The sequence below is a fragment of the Diadema antillarum genome, unplaced genomic scaffold, assembly GCF_040938485.1.
Source record: "Diadema antillarum isolate AM-2024a unplaced genomic scaffold, OU_Dant_1.0 seq00000871_RagTag, whole genome shotgun sequence".
NCBI classification, from domain to species: Eukaryota; Metazoa; Echinodermata; class Echinoidea; order Diadematoida; family Diadematidae; genus Diadema; species Diadema antillarum.
This window is the reverse complement of record NW_027271737.1, coordinates 1,034,683-1,056,803: the sequence shown is the minus strand read 5'-3', so window position 1 is coordinate 1,056,803 and position 22,121 is coordinate 1,034,683. Positions and strand designations below refer to the sequence as shown.

At 39.6% G+C, this 22,121-nt stretch overlaps 1 protein-coding gene across 1 annotated transcript in view; it reads right to left on the bottom strand.

Annotated features, from left to right (window-relative positions):
• The window catches only part of LOC139740678 (uncharacterized), a 33,737-nt gene continuing 11,616 nt past the window's right edge, over positions 1-22,121 (bottom strand). The window contains exons 6-25 of the mRNA XM_071651249.1: positions 21,246-21,427; positions 18,370-18,532; positions 17,739-17,911; positions 16,471-16,572; positions 15,980-16,028; positions 15,190-15,230; positions 13,849-13,945; positions 13,063-13,116; positions 12,512-12,571; positions 11,632-11,694; positions 10,856-11,121; positions 10,166-10,322; positions 8,640-8,842; positions 7,600-7,728; positions 6,192-7,194; positions 5,462-5,733; positions 3,174-3,351; positions 1,462-1,605; positions 714-791; positions 1-41 (exon numbers count right to left, since the gene is read on the bottom strand). Of these exons, the coding sequence (XP_071507350.1) occupies positions 1-41; positions 714-791; positions 1,462-1,605; positions 3,174-3,351; positions 5,462-5,733; positions 6,192-7,194; positions 7,600-7,728; positions 8,640-8,842; positions 10,166-10,322; positions 10,856-11,121; positions 11,632-11,694; positions 12,512-12,571; positions 13,063-13,116; positions 13,849-13,945; positions 15,190-15,230; positions 15,980-16,028; positions 16,471-16,572; positions 17,739-17,911; positions 18,370-18,532; positions 21,246-21,427 (3,455 nt within the window). The remainder of the gene's footprint in view (positions 42-713; positions 792-1,461; positions 1,606-3,173; positions 3,352-5,461; positions 5,734-6,191; positions 7,195-7,599; positions 7,729-8,639; positions 8,843-10,165; positions 10,323-10,855; positions 11,122-11,631; positions 11,695-12,511; positions 12,572-13,062; positions 13,117-13,848; positions 13,946-15,189; positions 15,231-15,979; positions 16,029-16,470; positions 16,573-17,738; positions 17,912-18,369; positions 18,533-21,245; positions 21,428-22,121) is intronic.

Sequence of the window (22,121 nt, the reverse complement as noted above, 5' to 3'; positions counted from 1 at the left end):
TTAGTATCGAGTCTCACAATCCAGTGGTTCTCTGCAAGCGCCTGGTGATTATAAAGATATGTCATGGATGTTTACATTTATGGCCACTAATGATATTGAAAGAAAAGTGTTTGGTAGTTCTGCTATCTTAGAGTCGTCTGCCAAAAAGATCCCCCTAGTTATACGCGAGGTGTTGCTGTTTGAAAGAAAACTGTCCAAATAGTTCACCCAAAGATTGCTGAAGTTCAAATCTGAAAATACAAAATCTTTCTCGCGTGAGAGAGGGATACCCCCTCCCATACCCTATCCCTTTCGGTCATTTCTACCTAGTACACTTTTAGATTGACAGATTTCCGAATATCTCATCAAATGTTTGCTCCAGATCTGTCGCTTCCGTCTAAAAAATGCAAAAGTTCCGTCGGGTGGGTGGGAAGGGATATGGAGATACTTTCAATTAACCCTATTTTCTACCGCTTGGTTTCCCTCCATAGATATAGTGCACTTCTGGGACCGACAGTTTTCCGAATTCCATCAAAAAATGTGTTTACGAGATGTTTTCATTTGATTCTAAAAATGCAAAAGTTTCCTCGTATGCAGAGGCGTCGATTCTTGAGGTCTAGGGGGCAAACATGTCATTTTGCTCCCCCAGTAAATCCACGTATATAGTTATTTAGATCCGTTTGACAGGACATTCCTGTGAAAACAACGGAGAGTTCTAGTTTCGTGACATGTACGAGTCACTTTGTTCAGCTCTATGCGACCCGTCCGGCTGGCATCCATCACGGATAAATGCTCGCCTGTGTCGGTCAGAGCTGAAGAAACAATCCAGACGAGACATGAAACAGTTACACTCAGTAGTGTTCACATAGGTAGTCCTGTCAAGCAGATGTGATTACGGGTCGTTGTCGCACTATATATGAATAAATATCTGCACCGATATATCTTGATATAAACAAGTTGAGACATTGGTAAACATATAGCAAACGTCTGTGAATCGTGGAGTTCAATGCTGTTTTTGTTTCCCCTCGAATCAGTGATATCATTGGCATCCACATAAATGCGATAAGAGATGATAGCAAAAACTGAGAAGCCTGGACTGGCCTATGTACAAATCCTCACGATAATTGTTCTTTTTTTCTTTTGATGTGAAATCAGAATGGTGGAGCTGCGCATTTCGCGAGGAGTATTTGTTGTGGCATATTTACTGAACTGTGGCGAGTTCTTTCTTTCTTTCTTTCCTTCTTTCTTTCTTTCTTTCTTTCTTTTGTCCTTTCTTCGGGGAGGTTGGATGAGCTGGATGTTATTGGTGGAGAAGACAAATTTTGATATCTAAATAATCAGTTTTTGATATCTAAATCAGTCTACCAAAACACGATATGGAGTTTGACGGATACGGCTTTCAAACATAAGTATTCAAGTCTGAGTGTATGAAATTAGTATCGGCATTTTGTCTCGTTTTGACTTTAGATTGAAGGATATTACCTGGTGTTGTAGGGACCATGACCTCCCCTGTTGTAGGTGTAAACGTAGAATATTTTGTCGTTTCCTCCTCCTGTACTCGTGTAGTCTCCGTCATGGTTGGTGTGACGATAGTTGTGATCCTTTCCGTCGGCGTGGTAGTATGTCCTGTAGAATGTTTGAAGTACCGAATTTCATCAGAATATCATCACCCGTCGAGTAATACATACTTACACATTGTACATATGATTATACATATACATATACATGCACATATATACATGCATACATACTACATATGTGTAAATAACGTGACATTCAACATTCCGGCATAGAAGAGAGCGTAGAAAATATTGCCAATTACATAATTATGTCTTTGTTTATGGTGATCATAATACTTGTACGCTTTAGTCCGCCACGCGACGCAGCGTGTTTTTACTCTCCGGGTCTTCACTGACATATACAAGTACCTATACGTATAAAAGCACCCTTTTAGTCTTCCCTCGTCATTTTCTTCCAATATTTTGCATTTCTTTGACCAATATTTGTTAGCGTGTGACATTCGCCTTTTCTCAATGACTAGAACTACGCACATCAAATCGAGGATCGTACTTTCAGAAAGCAGCACATGCATGTCGTCACGCTAATATCACTTAACCAGTGCCCGCGTAGGTTGGCTTAACATTAGGGAGCTTTAGATTTTAGACGCGCGGACGTTCAAAGGATAAAAAACATGGTCTGAGCTTGCGCAGTAGCGCCCCTAAAGTCAATCTATTTTTAGCTTGCGTCGCCTGAGTTGTTTACTACGCGTACTGGGCTATTTTCACGTCCGCACAGTTTGCGACGTAGAGAGCTTCTTCATGCACTGATCATATGGGGGCGCGATTTTGTTTTTTATTCGTTGCGTCCTAGCTTAATCTAAAGCTACTTTTCCACACAACGCAGGGAGAGGAGAACGGCCAGCGCACTCGTCGTCTCAAACGTCCGCGCGTCAAAATCTAAAGCTCCCTATTAGGGAGCTTTAGATTTTAGACGCGCGGACGTTCAAAGGAAAAAAAAACATGTTCTGAGCTTGCGCAGTAGCGCGCGTAAAGTCAATCTATTTTTAGCTTGCGTCGCCTGAGTTGTTTACTACGCGTACTGGGCTATTTTCACGTCCGCACAGTTTGCGACGTAGAGAGCTTCTTCATGCACTGATCATATGGGGGCGCGATTTTATTTTTTATACGTTGCGTCCCAGCGTAATCTAAAGCTACTTTTCCACACGACGCAGGGAGAGGAGAACGTCCATCGCAAGCGTCGGCTCAAACGTCCGCGCGTCAAAATCTAAAGCTCCCTATTGAGATCATCCCGCGGTTGATATTCTCACCGAAAATTAGAATACATATACATTTATGTCTCAGAGCGTTTGCGTGACCGTAGTACTGAAATGTTTAAAAATACAGAAACACTGTTGATCGTTCGAGAGTTTGTGAAAGATTGCAGTCATTCCTTGCTTTAGAGGGTTTCCCCTCATGATTACACTGAATGCTATCTACTTCATTACCCAATATCATTACGGCCGATATGAATGACATGCTTTCAAACAATTTCAAGTGCGTGGTCTACCATACTTATACTATCACCATCACTATCATCATATTTTTCTATCAAAATGTATTGCTTTATCATGAATAGAGATACATCCCGTGACATCCAAATGTGACAAATTGGCAGTCAGAAATCATTCTGCTTACCGACAATGCAGCCCTTGAAATCAAAGGTAAAGTAGACAGCGTTTGCTGTATTGTCCAGCGCGGTGACAGTAATCCAGAATTCCGCAATGTCTGTCACTTGCATCATGGTTTCAGGAAGCTCCACGTTCCAGGGACTACTGCTATCGCCACTCGTCTGTAGCTGGAAGTCCAGTGAACCCTGCCAATGACAACAGCAACAACAACACCACCACACACAATTCGTTAAGTATAATTGTAAAGAGTTAGGTCGGAAAACAGGCTAAAGGCCACCGCAAACTACACGACTTTCGATCGCACGACTGACCAACTTTGGATCTGAAATAAACAAGCGTGTATATTCTGAGAATATTCTGATATATTTCAGTTCTAAAGTCGGTCAGTCGTGCTACCGAAGGTCGTGTAGTGTGCGGTTTAAGTGTCATTGTCAAACAAATTAAAGTAGGTCAACCACCATTTCAAGCAGAATAAAACCTTTCCAGCGACACCTCACTTGTTACATACCCAATTATTTTCTTGAAGGTGAGATTGAAAACACCTATGTTTTCTTAATATTTTCTTTTATTGCAGCTTTGATCTCAGATTTCTCATATTAACACAAATCAACCTCTTCTTATGAGGGTCTGTCGTCACAAGTTGCAGGGCCGATGAAATGCGTCAAAGTGCTCCGCAGTACTGGATTCTTTGTTTGCACCCGCCTGATCTGCGGAGTGATATCTGTTACACAATGATGGTATGTATTCATTGTTAGCATGGAGAATACCACTATCAGACAGAAGTCACATTGAACTCTATGGGATGTGCAGCCACGTGACCGTGCCTCACAAAATCAACAAAACGTGGCAGGCCCTTATTTTGCGTGAGGATTCATTAAGGTGAAACGGGCCAACCCCGTCAATCTTGACTTTTTTATATTTTCTGAAAGAGCAATTATTCTATCATAAAACAAAAGGGAATTTGTGTTTTAGCAGTTTTTGTAGAACACATTTTTTTTTTTTTTTTTGTAGGATAATGTGATCAGGGCCCCGTTTCATAAAACTTGTCATCAGTGACAAGTTGTCATAGTTGTGATAAGCTACTGAAATCCTTGCATCTGATTGGCTGAGAGCAAATTTGTCATAGAAATGTGGCAGTTTTATGAAACGGGTCCCTGGTATGTCTTAGAGGCACCTTTTAATTTTGTAGAAACCCTTTACACACTCTTTATTCTCAAATCTTATAATTTTTGAAGGGATGGTGCTACTGCTTTGAAATTCATGGAATGGATCCATGGATAGAATGTGTTAATAGAGCATTCTCAATCTTCAGGATAATCGGATAAATCCTTCACTGTTGTTTATATGGACTTTTATATACCATGTTTTTGCCCCATTCATTGCACAGAGCACGGCTTGGTAAGATTAAGTGATTGGATAGACCCTATACATAAGAGCCTCTTTTGTTTCATTACTCAGTTTTCTAGAGAGTGTGCTTTCTTCTCAAGATTTAGATAGTTTAGGAAAGTCCATTTCAATCGAGTTATACATCAGTCAAAGCTTACAGTGTGCTCTTTTAGAATCTGCCCTTAGCTGAATATCCATGTCTGGCGACTTTTTGTCTATTTTGTGGTGCTGAGTCACATATACAAATGGTGTGGTAAAAAAAAAGTACTAAAAGAAAAAGGTGGTACGTACTGAAGGAATTAATCGATAAAGTTAAGATGTACTGACAGCATTTGAATGCCCCTACACGTGTTTATTCGTACAAAGCAGGCACTTTCCCAAGTAAATTAGTCCAATCCTTTCTACAGGTTAATCATTTCTATTGCTTATTGTTTCATAGGGTCTATTTTGTAACTAAATTTAAGCATACTGTTCCAGCAAAAGATTGGGCCCAGCATTTGTTTGAAGTGGAGGGAAGTACATGTCGTAGAGTCAAAGGGAAGACAAGTTATGAGAGCAGATGCAAAAAAGAATGATGCAGGGAAGAATATCTTACTGACATGCTCATTAAGAAAAACTGTAATATTTGTATAACAACAAACGGTTCTAGGACAAGTACCCCTGGGCTATTATCCCAGACCCTTCTACCGACCTTAACTCTAATCCTAATCCTGAACCTAATCCTAATCCTAACCAAATTTCTAAGGCAACAAGAACCCTCTTTCTTTTTCATCCTTTTCTTGCACCAAGCGGCAGAACGTATTGACATAAATTCGCATATATCCTTGTACATTTAGGAAAGCTTAATCACGTTCGTGGTTGTGAACATCGAGACAAGAATAGACAGGCAAGAACACGGGTCAAACTCACGTCGGCACGCTGTACGGGATTCAGCGATTGCTGTCCGGATTGTCGATACTGCAGTCGTATCGTGACGCCCGTGATTGAGTTCCTTTGATCGCCGATGACCACTGACGACACTGTGACAGGTGTGCTAAAGGTGACCATTAGACTCATCGGAAGCTGGCCAGTGGGATTCAGTACGTTCCATACGTTGCCCCACATGACTAAACCAACCTCGTTAACGGGCGTCATGACGATGCTGACGTCACTTATGTCACTGAGAGGTTCGTCGCAGATGCCTGGCAGTCGCAAGAGAATTGGAAAAGAAGAAGAAAAAAAAAATGCTGATTGTGTAATCTTAACCCAAGCAAGGCAACGTCATCCAAAATAATTCCAGCGTGAAAATCCTACTATCTCAAGTACATACAATTGTTCTCTGAGTACTCTTATTCACTGATCAGGAACCCATTACCTAGACAAGTGACAAATTAGATTCATAGATTGCATTCTCATAATTCTAACGTCTTATGTGTTATCTCTACTGTTTTATTATAAAATATCGACGAGATAGAAATGACGAAGATATTGTGGTAGTACATTTGTAAAGTAATAAGAACAGCGGTTGCCGTAATCATCACAATAAGACATAGTGAATACAATCATTATGACAATATGGATGGTAAGAGTAAAAGCAATGTAAACAAAATTCATGACTCTTGTAACATTCAGTATATAGCGACAGCAGCGGTAAACTTACCTGGTGTTGTCAGTCGCGTAGTGGTGGCGATGGTTGTGGCCGCAGTAGTCGGCATTGTTGTTACAGACGTTGTAGTGGGCATAGGCGTGGTAGTTACACGTCTGGTCATTGTTGTTGGAATGACCGTTGTTGTACCAACTGAAGGTAGTGTTGTTGTTTCAAATACCCTTGTAGTTGCAGCTGTTGTTGGTATTCCTCTTGTTGTTATGATTTCTGGTGTCGTTTCAACTCTTGGGAACGTTGTTTCAACTGTCTTTGTAGTTTTAACCGTTGGCGGTGTGGTTAGTACTGCCGTTGTAGTTTTCACCTCGGGCGTTGGCGTTGTAAAAGCCGTTGTAGTTACACCCACCGTTCCTTCCGTTGTTCCCAGTGTTGTGGTTGGAATATGCTTTGTCTGCTTTTTGGGCTCTGTGGGGTTGGCCGGTCTTGGTAGGGTTGTGATAGCTGGAGCTGCAGTTGTAGTCAAAACAGTAGATGGAACTATCGTGGAAGACTGGAACAGCTTAGTAGTCGGCGAGATAGTTGTTGTCTTGCCAACCGTCTCAGTGGTTGGAACTGTCGTGATCGTTGTCGGTATGGGTGACGTCACCGAAGGGATTCTGGAAGTTTCTCGGGCGCGTGTGGTTGGTAGCGGTGATGTAACAGGTGCAGGGGTGGTCGTCATTTTTTCTTCAGTGACTCTCTCCGTTACTGTTGTCAAAACATTCGACGTTGGGGTTGCGGCCGTAGACACCGAGACCCGAGTTGTAACACTTGTCACCTTCGGGCCCTCAGTTGTCGTTACAGAGTGAGTAGAAGTGGTTGGTGCCAAAGTTGTAGCCAATTTTGTCGTAACGGGTAATTTTGTTGTCTCGACTGTAGTGACAGTGGTAGTCATCGTAGTAGTTGGTCCCTCAGTTGAATGCTCTGTCGTAGCCTTCGTTGTAATGGTCTCTGTGGTGGTGGTAACCTCTTCTCTGCATTCGCAGCACTTGCCTTCCGTGTTGTCCAAAACCAGTCCATTCTAATTCAAAGACATAATCAAGTTTATTGTAATATATATTCAAGAATGGATGGAACTAAACTTCTATTTGGAACGTCGACCGTCATTTGAATATTATGAAAAACGCAATTCTTCAAATATACCATTAATATTTCATTATGTCTACGAAGGGAACTAAAAATCAATTTTGTATCCAGTTTGACATAACAGTAACAGACTTGGCAGAAGTATAGCCAGATTATCGAATTAAATGTACTAAGCATACATGTACATATGTATGCATCTCACATGCACACGAACATGTGACGCACAACGAGTTGGGTGCAGAAAAAAAAGAACAGAAATCGCCTTTGCCAATTTCACAGACAATCGAAAAAACTACTAACGGGGAAACGATGGTCTATTAGAGCTGTGTAGCATCCTTACCTGGCTACAGTCTTCTTCTGTCAGTAAACAAGTGGTGGTACAAAATACAGCACCGCCTAGAGATCCCATGGGACCCATTTGATCGCAGACGCAGTCCTTGCAAGTTCCCATCGTGAATTTCTCCCCCGGCTGAGGGGTTCAGAAAACATGGAGAAGAGTTACTGCTGAGCAACATCAGTTACTTTTCGTTTCATATGTGTAATATAGATAACATATAACTATCTTCCTCTCTCCCCCTCTATCAAACAAGTAAACAAACAAGTCAACAGGCAAGGAAATATGGCACGGACGAATTAAATATTCTTGGTCAACATACCGATTCACTTACGTACATGATTACAGTCTAATACCACAGTTTTCGATCAAAATAATCATAAGGCGGCAAGCGATGCAAAGCGCAAGCTGATTGTCTGCAGTTCCGATCAGGCGCAGCTTTCCAAGCAGTGCCCGCTGCATGCCGTCTGCGCTGAGCATAGATGGTGGGGCTGTAGGAACCGTGTTTTGGTTCTTGTATGTGAGCTGGTCGCCAACTCACCATGAGTATTTCACACATCACTGCCACTGTCCAAAATGACAAAACTCTCTTTGTCTATGTTCACAGTGTATGACATGAACCATTTATTGAATAATTCCCGGCAATGTTTTCGAAACCTCTTGCAGACTGAAATGGCAGTTTGCGGTGGCTTATTTTCGCTGGGCATCACCCAGACCCCAAGCGCGTGTGATCCGCAGTAATACCTGTCTTTTAGTAGTGCCGATCTTTCCTGTGTTGTTGTCGTTGTTGTTGATATTGTTTTAAGTCTGATAGGGTCTGGGATATACAGTATATTTCATACTTTTATTTACAAAATATTTCTTACATGGAATATGGAGGATATCCGAGGACTATATGCATCAAAAACTTCGCTATCACACTTCTGCATTAAAGATACACATATTTTTTTCCCCAAAAAATGTGATTGTAGTATTTTGCTTTTACATCAACAGTTGTGGCCATTCGCTGATGACTTCACTTGTTGAATGTATAACCAGATACGGACCTGTATGACTTGGTTGTTGAAGAAACATTCAGGACATATTGGCATCCTTAAACAGAGAGATGTGCCCCAGATGTAGTCCCTAATGAGTGTGTCCGTGCACATGCAGTTTCGACAATCTTCGTTATCCGAACAGTTGAGCGACACAGATGCCCCCTGTCCTCTTTCGTCACAGGTAACATTGCAGGAGCACTCCTCATCGCAAACTGTAATGTTGGCCGAAAAAAACAACAACTCAATGACTTTTCGTCCGAGGTGACAAAACTACAATGTCAACTAAACGATGTCAGTGTATTGTGGACTACTATTCAATCCGGTCAAGGATCTAGAGTACATGTACGCTCTGTCACCCACGAGATCACACGCACTCCTGTGCGCAAACAGACAAACGTACACATGCACGCACTGAGGGCAGAAAGACAGACATCACATACAAACCATTACACTTATCACACTATCATACTGTCATACCATCAAATTATATCATTATATTCTTATTTACACATATACACTCCCATAATAGTGTCACTCAGTGGAAATGTCCTTAAATCCCCCTTTCCCGACCTTTATTATGCAGATCCGGATATTTTTCTGCGAAAATGTAAATCATAACCAACAATAATTGAGGGGCAAGTTTCACTTTTGATCGAAAGACCTTGTGCAATTCCACAAAAATAGAAAGTGACATGATGACTCTTTCAAATTTCGGTAAAAATAGCAAACACCAATAGGCCGACGTCCTCCTTTTTATCCATGTGTAAAGCTATATTTCGTCAAAGTTGATCATAATTTCTCAGGGTTGAATTATTCTCTCTGGAGAATGCTTATGCAACGGCATACATTAAAAAGAAAGAGAACATTTCTTAGGGAGCTATAGACCGATCCGACCTTGCAGAGCACCCGCCACTAGTGCAGTGTCCAAGCCGTGCACGCGTATTACTGAATGCATGATATACAAGTATATCGTTGAGGGCATGAGCTGGTCGCCATTGTATATCGTGCATTCGCCCTACGCTTGCGCGCATGGGACACTGCAGTACAGTGTAATGGCAGATTTTGCCTCCAGGCCGGATTAGTGTATTAATACTATTCCGCGGAGGTTATTCCCTCACTCGGCGTGTTTTAAACCCTTCGTCTTTGACATTCTGTGTAAACCTTACCCGGAAGTCATAATCTGCGAACCATACCACAAAACTACTACACCACCGCCACTACTACTACTACTACTAACAATAACGGCAGTAATAACAATAAATATGGTCTTCTTTATCCAGGGTAGCCTCTTCAGTGTTGCCACTGCTCTACCAGAGGGCCCTGCCATTATTATAACCCTAGCGTTGCCAGGCAGGCCATACTCATTTATAAACCTGGGCCATGGTGGGTTTAAAAACATCTTGCCCAAAGGACGTAAGGACCAGACGGGAATCGAACTCCGATTGGGAGTCGGAAATCTTATCCACTATGCCACAGCGCCTCCACACTGCCATACCGCCTCCACAATAACCAGCAGCGGAGCCAGTTGATATTACCGTTTGATACTGTCGTCGTCGTGCTGAGCTGACAGTTCTCGGGTTCGAACGGTTCACAATCAAGCACGTATGGACTCGTTTCTCTTGCGTCCGTCTCAGGATTCCGAATGCACTGGCACTTTGTGCAGTCTCCCGGTATCGTGATATATGATCCATACTGTGTTACGTCAGATCAATGCAAAAACAAATATGGAGAATCGTCAGAGAGAGAGAGAGAGAGAGAGCGAGTAGTATATTCCCTTCTATTTGTTGTTTTCGTCCATAATTTCTGTGATAGATATCTTAGATAGATAACGATCCACCAAATATGACAGTGAAAAAAGTAAAGAATAATGATTTCCAATGACCAAACATGAATGGTTCAGCGAAGACATGTTCGCCGAGTCAGGAAATAAAACGAAATGTGAGATGGCCAGCATACCCTTTTCTGTTTGTATGTACGTATGTATTTTTCCCCCATTCTTCCCATTCATTTACTGAAAACAAGTTAGAATGTAAATCATCAGTTTTACTTTCCTGGGTGGAAAGCATTCATTGCTCTTCAACAGAAGAATGAATTAATGTTACTCAGTCGATTTAAGGGCAAAAAGTCAAATCATATAAGGGTTGCATATAACAATGCAATGGTGTTATTGTGAAGAGAGGATAGTATGGCACCTCCAAATCTCAGATTTGCGAGCCAGAACTCACCCGGACTTCCTCACCGTTGTACTGGCAGTAAGTGCACTCCGTCTCACCCAACGGCTTCACGCACATTTTGGTATTGGACACGAGTCCAACATTTGCCAGGAATTCCTCTTGGTTTTCGATTGTGTCCTTGTAGTAGCCCGCCTTGCAGGCGCAATCCGGGTTGGCTGCGAGGTCGGTTATTTTCTTGCAATCGCTATCGGTCGGGAACGGTATGTCCTCTATAGAGGAGTCGCAAGTGACCTCAACATGACAACGTTCCTGGCAAACTGGAACAGCAAGGTACCCACGAAGTGTAAGAAATGTATTTAATGGGAATTTCTTCATCATAGATTCTTATGGTACGTTTGTTGGAAATGATTGCTGACTGTTCAGGACACGTATCATCAGTATAAGAAATGTTGCAGACGATGATGTACGTTCTGCAATAATAATAATAATAATAATAATAATAATAATAATAATAATAATAATAAAAATAATGATAATCTTAATATACAATAATAATGATGTTGATAATGATAATGATGACAATAATAATATTGATGATAATGATAATAATTATTAGTATTATCATATTGCCGAAAAAAAAGAGAGTTAGTAATCATGGCTAACCCGAGGAAAAAAACGTAAAAATATGTATAACATATAACATTCTAGAATACATTAAAAAAAAATATGTTTGTTGTTTTCAAATGGAGAAGAGATTGTACTGGCATAAGATCTTTATACTACCGCACCTGTATCCCTGAAAGATAAAATTGAAGTAAAACAATCACCTTCTTCGGTTGGCAGTGTAGAAGCAGTGGTGGTTCGGCCTTCCGCTGTAGTTGATTCTGTAACTGAAATATTATCATTGAAAATGCAATTTCCATAATGTTATAATATATATGCAATTTGCATGTGGCATAATGATGAATGGATTGCAGTTACACTATTCTTGTTCCTTCCTAGAATAGTCACGAAATAGCAACAGAAAACACTTTCCACATCATAAATCTCACTTAGCTTTTTCCTTTTATTAAGAAACGTTAAGAAAATACATTAGCAAGTTATTACAATGTACGTAGAATCTTCAATTAAAGTTGCACTGCAGAACTCGAAACATTTTAATCGTTTAAATGTTGCATAAATATTCCCTTTACCTTCTTCTTTTCCATTTGGTCATCATGACCGATACTGCTACTGCTGTCATGATTCATTTTAGGCAAGGACTTTACAATGACATTAAAAAATACATACAGAAACCACAAAAGCCACGGTCACATTGGCAAAAGATCGCGAAGTCTAAGATCGCGATCTTTATGATCTCGATCTTTCTGATCTCGATCTTTTGGCAGTGTGAGCGGGGCTTGTGTCGACATTTTGATACCATGCGTATCAGCATATTATTTTTGTCTAGGTAGTGAAATTTGCTGTCGGTTATGAAGTCTGGAAAATGTTGAAATAATAAAACTAGCAATTTGGAATGGACTCGACTGTCCGGTCTGGACTTTTTGACCACTATCAGACAATGTGGATTAGGGAGGAAATAGTGCTCGAGCAGATGCGATTGACGTCATAGATATGATATGTTGGATACATTTGGTGCTTACAGCCACATCGATAATACCATGAACATACGACGTTGTTTAAGGTCCATGGTAGTAGTACACCCACCTGATAGTGTCGTAGTAGGCACCGCGGATGACGTAACCTGAGGCGTTGTCGTTTCTGGTACTGTACAATCACACACATATACGTGAGATAGCATTAACGGAAATTCTATACAATAATCATGCTTTCTAGGGTTGTGGACACCTCTTTCTTTTGGAAGAAGCGGTCCTCTTTTCGACTGACATTAGAAGAGGACCAAATAACTCTTTGTAAGCAAAACATTACGTGAGCGGATATCGGCAAAACTAATTGGAAAATGCGAAAGTACAGTAACCATAATTGTGCAATACCAAATTTGACGTCAGTGAAATTGCTGAAAAATGATGTAATTGTAAATGCCACATAGATAGTACTTGAAATCAAATGAAAGAAAAAATCAAATCAACAGTAGGAAATGGATGCTACAGATATACAGGACGCATCCATCTTATGCTTTGTCAAAGGTTTGCAGACGCGTCCAAAATGATAAAGGAATAGGTCATGATATAGATATATCACGGAACTAGCTCCATTTATAGATCAACTGCTAAAATATACTTTGGTTCTCCACTTACCTGGCGTGGTAGGCACCGTTGGCGACGTAAATTGAGGCGTTGTTGTTCCTGGCACTGCGCGTTCAAACATATACGTACATGGTAGCATTAGTGGGAATGTAAATTGATATAATAACGCTTGTTTTCGCAGTTTATGTGCCCCCTTTTGAGAAGGGTTCTGTTTTTGACCACCTTACTTGACAAGCAGAAAAATATGACCAAAGTAGTCATGCATGGGGGGGGGGGGGGAGGGGATCGAGGGATTGACCACACTCATTTTGAATCGCTAGTGAATGGAGTAGAAGGAACACGAATAAAATTAAAGTGCAATCTTACGAAAACTGAGGAATGAGATTAGGTGCTTCCAGCGCTTTTCTCTCTCAGTGTACATCAGTGTCAAATGCTAACTACCTTCTAAGCTATCTGCCATGAATAGAAGAACATTAAGCAAATATGATAATACAGAAGTTGTATGGAAAATTCTGGCATAACTCTAGCATAGAGGAAGGCATCTTACAATGTGGTATTTTGTTGTTTTTCTGTATGCAAAATATCTTAGCTTTTCTGCCAGAAACAAAAAGAAATCATTAGACCAAAGCCAACATGGACATGGACCTGTATTTCACTTTGAAAAGAGTTGGGTAACAGAACACTGTAAATGGCAATACTTTCGCTGACGCGATTATCATGAAACGACCAGCTGACAAAATGATCATATATGCGACGTTGTACGGAACAGACATTTGAATATGCAAGATATTAGTCTTAAAAACAAAACAAAACAAGGCCATGCACACAAAGGCTTACCACACTCGGAGGATATTGTCTCGCGAATGATATACTGTGTTCCTATCTTGATGCACTCGGCAATCTTGCATTCCGATATCGCCCAGGCCTCGTTGAGCTGGACAGGGCGAAAAATTGGATGGTCGTTGTAAATGTATGTATACAACCAGTACGTCACTTCTCAATTCTCAGAGCAGGAAAAAAAAACCAAGGTCGTGCTCCGTGCTCAATTTTAAAGGGACATTCCAGATGGTTTTCATAATTTCGCATCATGGTGGTACATAAATCGACAGCCTCATGTGTAGATTCGTGGAATGTATTGTGGTCCTTGTGCAGAGAAACCAATAAACTTAAAAATCTTAAACAAATTACACTGAACAGTGTTGATTACATGAGAGCCTCACATATTATAGAAATGTAGCAGTGTAATTCTGTAATTCAACAAGTTCACCTGTGAAGAATCTACGCATTTCTTCTTCTTTTGTTTTGCTTCTTTGAGCCCTAACTCATGCATTCTTACGGTGAGGCTGCCATGTCATCATCCTTGTTCGCTGCAATTTGTTATCGATTTTGAAAACATTCTCATTCCTCATCCCAATCACTATAAATTCTGAAACTCTGTATTCAGTTTAACTAATCTATAGTTGTTCAAATGGTAAAGTCTGAAAAAAAATCATCCGGAGGTCCCCTTTAACACCCCTTTGGGCCATGAAAACAAGAAAAAATGGCTGCCCCAGGGTATTACAATTCACTTGAACTTGACTGCACATTGCGAAAAGCTACGAATCTGTCAAGTTCAAGTTAAAGTTCATATTTATTCGTTTTTTCCACAATATACAAACATAAATCTCACTTTCTTGAGTGACAAAAACAATGCATACAATTGTATACTATACAGAGAAGACAACAATAATAGGGGAAAAAACTAAAAGTAACGATACATTGCAATATTTGCTAAGATAACGAAAGTGAAATAGGTTTCAATATATGTACTGTGTGAAAAAAAGGAGGGACCCACTAAAGACAGATGCACACCGAAAGCAAAGAAAGCAAAGATAAGCAAAGCAAATGCACACCGAAAGCAAAGATAAAGTTATCTTCCAAAATGAACCAACATAAGTGGTACGTTATCATGAGAGAAACAAAATGATTAATTTTTGGTTTTTATCCATGCTGATTAACCCTTTCAGTGCCAATGTCAAGTCGAATATGCACAAATTTCGCATACAAAACTATGGACAGGTAATTAAAGTAGTACATAGAGGGTCAATTTCTTCTTTACATCATGTATATAGCCATTAAATGTTCGAAGAGCAGTCAAAATGAATCTTAAGCTATCATTGTGATTGCTTCGAAACTTACCTCTATGTAGCCATTGGGGACATCCGGATCAATGCAACGTTCTGAAGAAAAAAAAAACAAAGCAATTGGCAGGAAAACCTATTATAGCCAGACGCAGGTATAGGTGAACCAACGTTTGTTGTAGTGTTCTCGTCTGAAAGCTGTCCTAGTTATGTTGCATTTAAATTTATGAATAGGCCTTACATACTATTGATGTATATTTCTGTTCACCCCATCTCACGTGAAATACGCAATTTCCTTTCTTATTTTGTCTTTTACGTTCAATTCCTCGTCTATGAGTTTTGACAAAAACGAAGTCAGGTTATCAACACCATGAAACAGACTTTAACAAGCTAATCATAGAGCTATCAGCAATACTTTTCTTGCTTAGCACTTAGTCCACTTGTGGTTTCAGAAAAAAAAAACAATACGCTTTCACGCAATGTTTCTGTTTTTGACATATATGATGATGAACATCACTGTCAGTCTATTCTGTTGTCCACCGAAATATGATCAGAATTTTACTGTCTCCGCATTCGTTTAAAGGGCTGCAAAACACTTTTTGTTTCTAGATATTACAGCTTTGCATGGAAGTTTCTTCACGTAAACTGTGTACTGGACGCAAAATGATGAGATTCTTATTGTCCCCGCTTTCTTTTAAATGGCTGCATAGACCTTTTGCTTTGTGAATATGACTGTTTTGGCATGATGAAAACACACTTATACTGGTGTATTACAATTATCATACATATTTACTACCTTATTTCCAACTACAAAGAGACAGCTGGAACTAACAAAGCCTTAAAAATACCTCTTGGCACACATCTGCAGCACTCGTCGGGAACGTCTTCAACCTCCTCCTAAAAACACCGGTATTAAAAAACAAAATAGACATAAATCAAATGACGATAGAAACTATGTTCAACCTTCATCTCAAATATTCTCTTGATTCGTGTTCGAAAAAGTGTGACTATACTAAAAATTACTTCACCATAATGAGGTGCCCTCTCCTTCACTGTCATAATAGTGTAGGTCAGCACAACCGATCCATTTAAGTATCAATTTTTAACTTATGGCATTGCATAAGTGTTTCTTGTGTTGTTTCCTATCGTCATTAAACCTCCTAAAGTTATATTGATATTTGAGATCATATCGATGACACGACATTCAAATGAGCTTAACTACACCAAAATGCATCACTTCTTACATTCGTGTGCGTAGCCCCAAATTCACATAAATTATTAGCTCTAAAAATGAGGGCATATTCACATGTAAATGACTGATTATGGAAAATAAACTCACGTCCGCCGCACATTCCAGTGTGCAATTCTTGTGACAAGATTTGATGCACGAGATCGGGTCTGTATATTCGCAATATGTGCAGTTTCCTTCCATCCAGGTTCCCTGGAAAGCAAAGACCACGCACGGTTTGAGAGACAGATATGAAAAACGAAAAGAAGTTGGACGGTAACCTTGACCAGGGCCCCGTTGCATAAAAGTTACGATCAAACGCAAGTCAAGGAGATCAAACGTAAGTCCCAAATGCTCCATTCTGATTGGTTGCAAATCAAGTTGCGTTTGATCATAACTTTTATGCAACAGGGCCCAGGACATATTGCTAGGCTATAGCATCACTAAGGCAATGTTATGGGAATATCATCTTGTGGGGTCTTCCCTTAAATGAAAGATGATTGCGGGTGCCTTTGATTTACCTAATTCATGTATTATACATGTAAATGCATTTTGTATACGAATCGTTCATACGCGTTGACTGGCCATTTAAAGGGAAGATAAACCCCAAGAACAATGAGGATTGAATGAAAGCAGCAACATTAGCAGAACACATCAGTGAAAGTTTGAAGAAAATCGGACAATCGATGCAAAAGTTATGAATTTTTAAAGTTTTGGTGTTGGAACCGCTGGATGAGGAGACTACTAGAGGTTATGACGTATGAGTGGACAACAATACCAAGGAAATATAAAGAAAATACTACAAAAATCCATTTTTCATGAAAATTACAAATTTCATCAACTTGATATTGACATATGTTAAGGGTAGCAATTATTCCCCTGCTTTCTGAAAGCGGTTGGTCCACTGCTCTTTCATTATTCTAGAAAAGTGATTTTTTGTTGAATTTCCTTTATATTTTCTTTGTATCGTTGTCCACTCATACGTCATTTCCTCTAGTAGTCTCCTCATCCAGCGGTTCCATCACCAAAACTTTAAAAAGTCATAACTTTTGCATCGATTGACCGATTTTCCTCAAACTTTCACTGATGTGTTCTACTAATGTTGCTGCTTTCACTCAATCCACATTGTTCTTTGGGTTTACCTTCCCTTTAATTTCGGAGAGGTAAAAGAAAATCGCCTCCAGAGACGCATAGTATACGTACGGCACAGTGTACGTACGGCACAGATAAGGAAGGGAAACTGATGATATTCAAAGTGTCAATAGATGAGCGCAAATGATTAACGATTTGTCGTTGTTTTGTTTATCTTATAGTTGGCGGGGTAAGGGAAAAGGCCTCTCTCTGCATCCATTTAACGAGTGTAATGCTAGAAGCCTTACATCATGCTCGCATTGACAGCTGTCAGCGCACGCCGTGCCGTTCCACACCATGTTGTCCGAGCAATAGCAGGGACTTTCCCGGCCTTCCACGTTGCACACCTCGGTGTCGGAGTCGCAGGTCCGCTCGCAACGTTCTCGAGGATCCTCGCGCCACTCCCTTCCGTCGATGCACTCTGGATATGCACGTTCATGAAGAAACAAAGTATTTTCGGTAAGTGGGATACCACATTACAACATTAAATTGATATCTTCATTAGCCTACCTGTTCCCTTTTTTTTTTCTATACACACAGGTTGGTAACAGAACAAAATACTGCGTCTAGTTGTTGAACTAGTCTATAATGAGGCAAATGTCTTTTGCTGTGGCATTGAAGTCATTATCATGATGTCTTGACTCAAATACTGTATCACTGAATAAAAAGCCCTTGTTCAAAAACATTGTCTTGCGATTAGTACATGCTAAATCTATAGAAGGCACATAAATGTTTGGAGATTTTAGTTCGTAATAAACGATGATCTTCGTCAGTATAAGGTCACACGACACGTGAATATACGCCCTGTATAAACGCGTGTCTCTCACACACAATATATTCTGACACTTAATGTCGAGCATGCAGCGTGTCAACATTTACCGGGCACACAGCGACAGCATGACCCGTCTTGCAGATCGTACAGCCTCATGCCTTCCGCGCAGGTATCAATGTTACACGACTTGACCTTGCTGTTCTCAAGACGGATCACCGTCGGGCCGCACGTAGCCGAGTAGCAGTCGTCCAGAATGACTTCTTCGCCGTACTGGGTCGGAAAGAGTGTGAAAGATTTAAGGAGCGTGAATGCTGGGGGTAGGCGTAATATGCAATCGTCAGAAACCTATGACATTAATAGCAACGGCTCACGGCCCTACGGCCCTCTACTCAGGCGGGCAACCATACACATATGCTTCATCCAGAGTCTTAGAAATACAGTGTACCTCCGTTAGAGATGGAAATTGGTCAGGATTGTGATCCCCTATTACGGACTTATGGAAGGAAATCCATGAATTACCTCCATCACAATTTTTTAGACATGTTGGAAGGGAAGATTGTAAAATAACCCCAATAAATGAAGAAAGAATTCAGAGGTGAAGAGTGTCCACACTTTAAGCCCTTGTATTGACAGGAATTTCATTTAACAGAAGTTAGTGTGGCGTTCCACAGGGAAGTCTTTTAGGGCCGCTGTTATTCATAATATATATCAAAGGTTTTTCCTCTGTTTCAGAGTTACTTTCTTTTATACACTTTGCTGATGATACCAGTGTTGTTGTTGTTTTTTTTTGCCCATAACGATATCGATGTTCTTGTTCAACAAGTTAATACGGAATTGAAAAAAAAGTGACCAACTGGGTCAGAGCTAACAAGTTATCATTGAATGTTCAAAAAACAAAATATATGATTTTCAGCAATACTGTTGATTCTTTGAATTCAGAAATAGTTCTGAATGATTGTAAGGTAGAAAGTGTGTCATATTTTAAATTTCTTGGTATTTTTGTAGATAATAAACTTTCTTGGAAAATACATATTAATCATATCTGCAAAATTATTTCTCGCAATATAGGTGTTATGAACAGACTGGAATTTTCTATTTCTGAAAAGTCCTTACTAGTGTTATACTCCTCTTTGATACTCCCTTACCTTAATTATGGAATTTTAGCTTGGGGCAATACTCATCAGACGCTCCTGAATAGAGTGTTATTACTGCAAAAGAAAGCCCTCCGTATCATTTCCAATTCTCCCAAACGTTCACATACAAATGCATTGTTTGACTGTTATAACCTATTAGAAATCAACGAATTATTTTTATTTAACTTAGGTCAATTTATGTATATGTATGATAACAGTTTACTCCCACCTATCTTTGGTTCTATGTTTCAAAAAAAAAATAATCATTCCATAATTACCCCACCCGACGCTCTAACGAGTTTCATTTACCACTTCTTCGAACGATTCTAGCAAAGAATATACTTATTCACGCTGGACCAAATTATTGGAATTCCCTGAATCATGATTTAAAATCTGCTCCTTCTATAAACTCATTTAAAAGGAGATTAAAGTTTTTTTCTTTTACAATCCTATAATGACGACTCCCAGAAACAGATTAGTTTATAGGCTTACTTTGTTACCCGTCCGCAATATCTGCATTGCCGTTCTTTTTATTATTGTTACTATTGCCTAACCCTTCACTATAAGATCTTCTTTAACCTATATTTCGCAGTTGAAGGGTTTGTTCTATATTCTTTTTTTTTCTTCTTTTTTTCTTCTCTTTCTTCCTCAAACCTCCGCGGATCGTTGTCTTTATCTTTGTTGCATATTCCTGTCTATTCTGTTACCTCTTTATCACACTATAGTCTTGCTTTCTCTTGTGGCGTCTAGTCAGTTTTTTTTTTCCTACAAGTAGTCCTGTTGTTGTCTCAGTCCTGTTTTATGCTCATTACTCTGTTTTTTTTTGTATAACTGTTTGTCCGTCTGTCTCTTAGTGGGCTGCCAGACTTTTATGTGACAAACTTTTTGAGCCGATTTGTTGTTGTCTTCAAGTCAATTTTTGCATCGGGCTATTAATACAAGAGGGGCCCACACTCTACAAGTTTTGTCTTTTTAGTGGGTCCCTCCGTTTTTTCACACAGTGCATATATTGACAACTATTTCACTTTCGTTACTTCAGCAACTATTGCAATGTATCGCTACTGTTAGTTTTTTTCTGTTATTGTTGTTTTCTCTGTACAATTATTGTATGTATCGTTTCTTTCACTCAAGAAAGTGAGATTTATGTTTGTATATTGTGGAAAAAGCGAATAAATTTGAACTTGATTTGATTTGATTGTCTTCAGAGACTTTCTCATGCTGAATATACCAAAGAAGATGTACTTCCCTGCACAGCGAAAAGAAGGCCAGCCCAATGTGCTTTGCGGCAAAACATTCCGAGTAAGCACATTCGGGAGAATCGGAGCAAACACCAAGAAAACTGGGTTTGAAACTAACTCTGTTCGGGACCTATTTCAGGGTTGTTGGTAAAGATTTGAAAACTATCCCTGATTAAAATTATTTCGGACAAAAATCCTCTAAGATCTCGTATGTCAATTATTTTCGGGATTTCCCCCCGAATTGAGCCCATAAAAATATACTCCTTTTCCCCAAAATCGGGAACGCGCATGCGGTACAGAATGACCCCCGGAGTGTATGTGTATGCGTGGGCGGGCAACGGCTTTGCAAATTGTCGATTTTTTCTTGCCCATTTTGTTGCAGCAACATTGGTCGGACAAATTCTTAACTTTTTTACATGACGATATACTCAATACTGCAAACGAAAGTCGTGCCATCGTTAATGTTATAACCTTCATCGCCATCCAAAATATTACGATCATTAAATTACACCTGAGCTCTTGTTTCTCTTTCGCAATAGGTCTACGCCCATAAATACTGACAACAGACGCAGACACAGACACACATATGTACACTGGAAACAGAATACGAACCTGATAGAATTGTCCATTGTAGTAACATGGGCAACTCTCCTCACGTACGCATTCTCCATCGTCCAAGACGTATCCTTCCGCACAGTGGCAGGCGTACACACAGTTGTTGCATGATGGGTTGTTGGCCATATCCTCGCAGGTAGTACTGCAGCCGCATTTCCATTCTCGATTTTCTTCGCAGGCTTCAAATTTCAGCGAAAAAAAATCGATGTGATATAATCAAAACTGCCATAATCACATCGATGTTTGGCATGATAGGAAGTATTCATTGCAATACACAGATAAACGGCATCAATCATGTCTACTCAACATCACGAATTGATTTAAAAGGGATATCACAATCACTATGCACCTCCATGCTCAAAGGAATTGTATAGTTTTGGTCAAGATTAGGCTTCATTTTTTTTTTGTCTACTACTACTTGTGAAATAAGAGAAAGCATACAATTCTAAAAGGAACGGTTTTGAAATGACTGAGATAAAAAAAAAGAATAAAAAAGGTAGGACCTATGCACCTCTTATCATTATCCCTTTGTTGTTGGATATCTCAACCATTTCAAAGCCAAATTTCATCTTACATAATTTGAAACCTTCTTATATAGATTGGCATAGTTTTTCATATTATATGTATATATATATATATATATATATATATATATATGTATATAGATAGATATATATATATAATATATATATACATGTATATATATATATATATATATATATATATATGTAATATGTGATAAAAACCATCACATCGCATCCTGGTCGCTGATGAAGAATGCAATGACTAACCTTTTTGGTGTCTTGTTTCTAAATCATGCGCTTTCCTCGCCAGAATAAAGCGTTTTTAGATCTATTGCCATTTTAGGTTTTT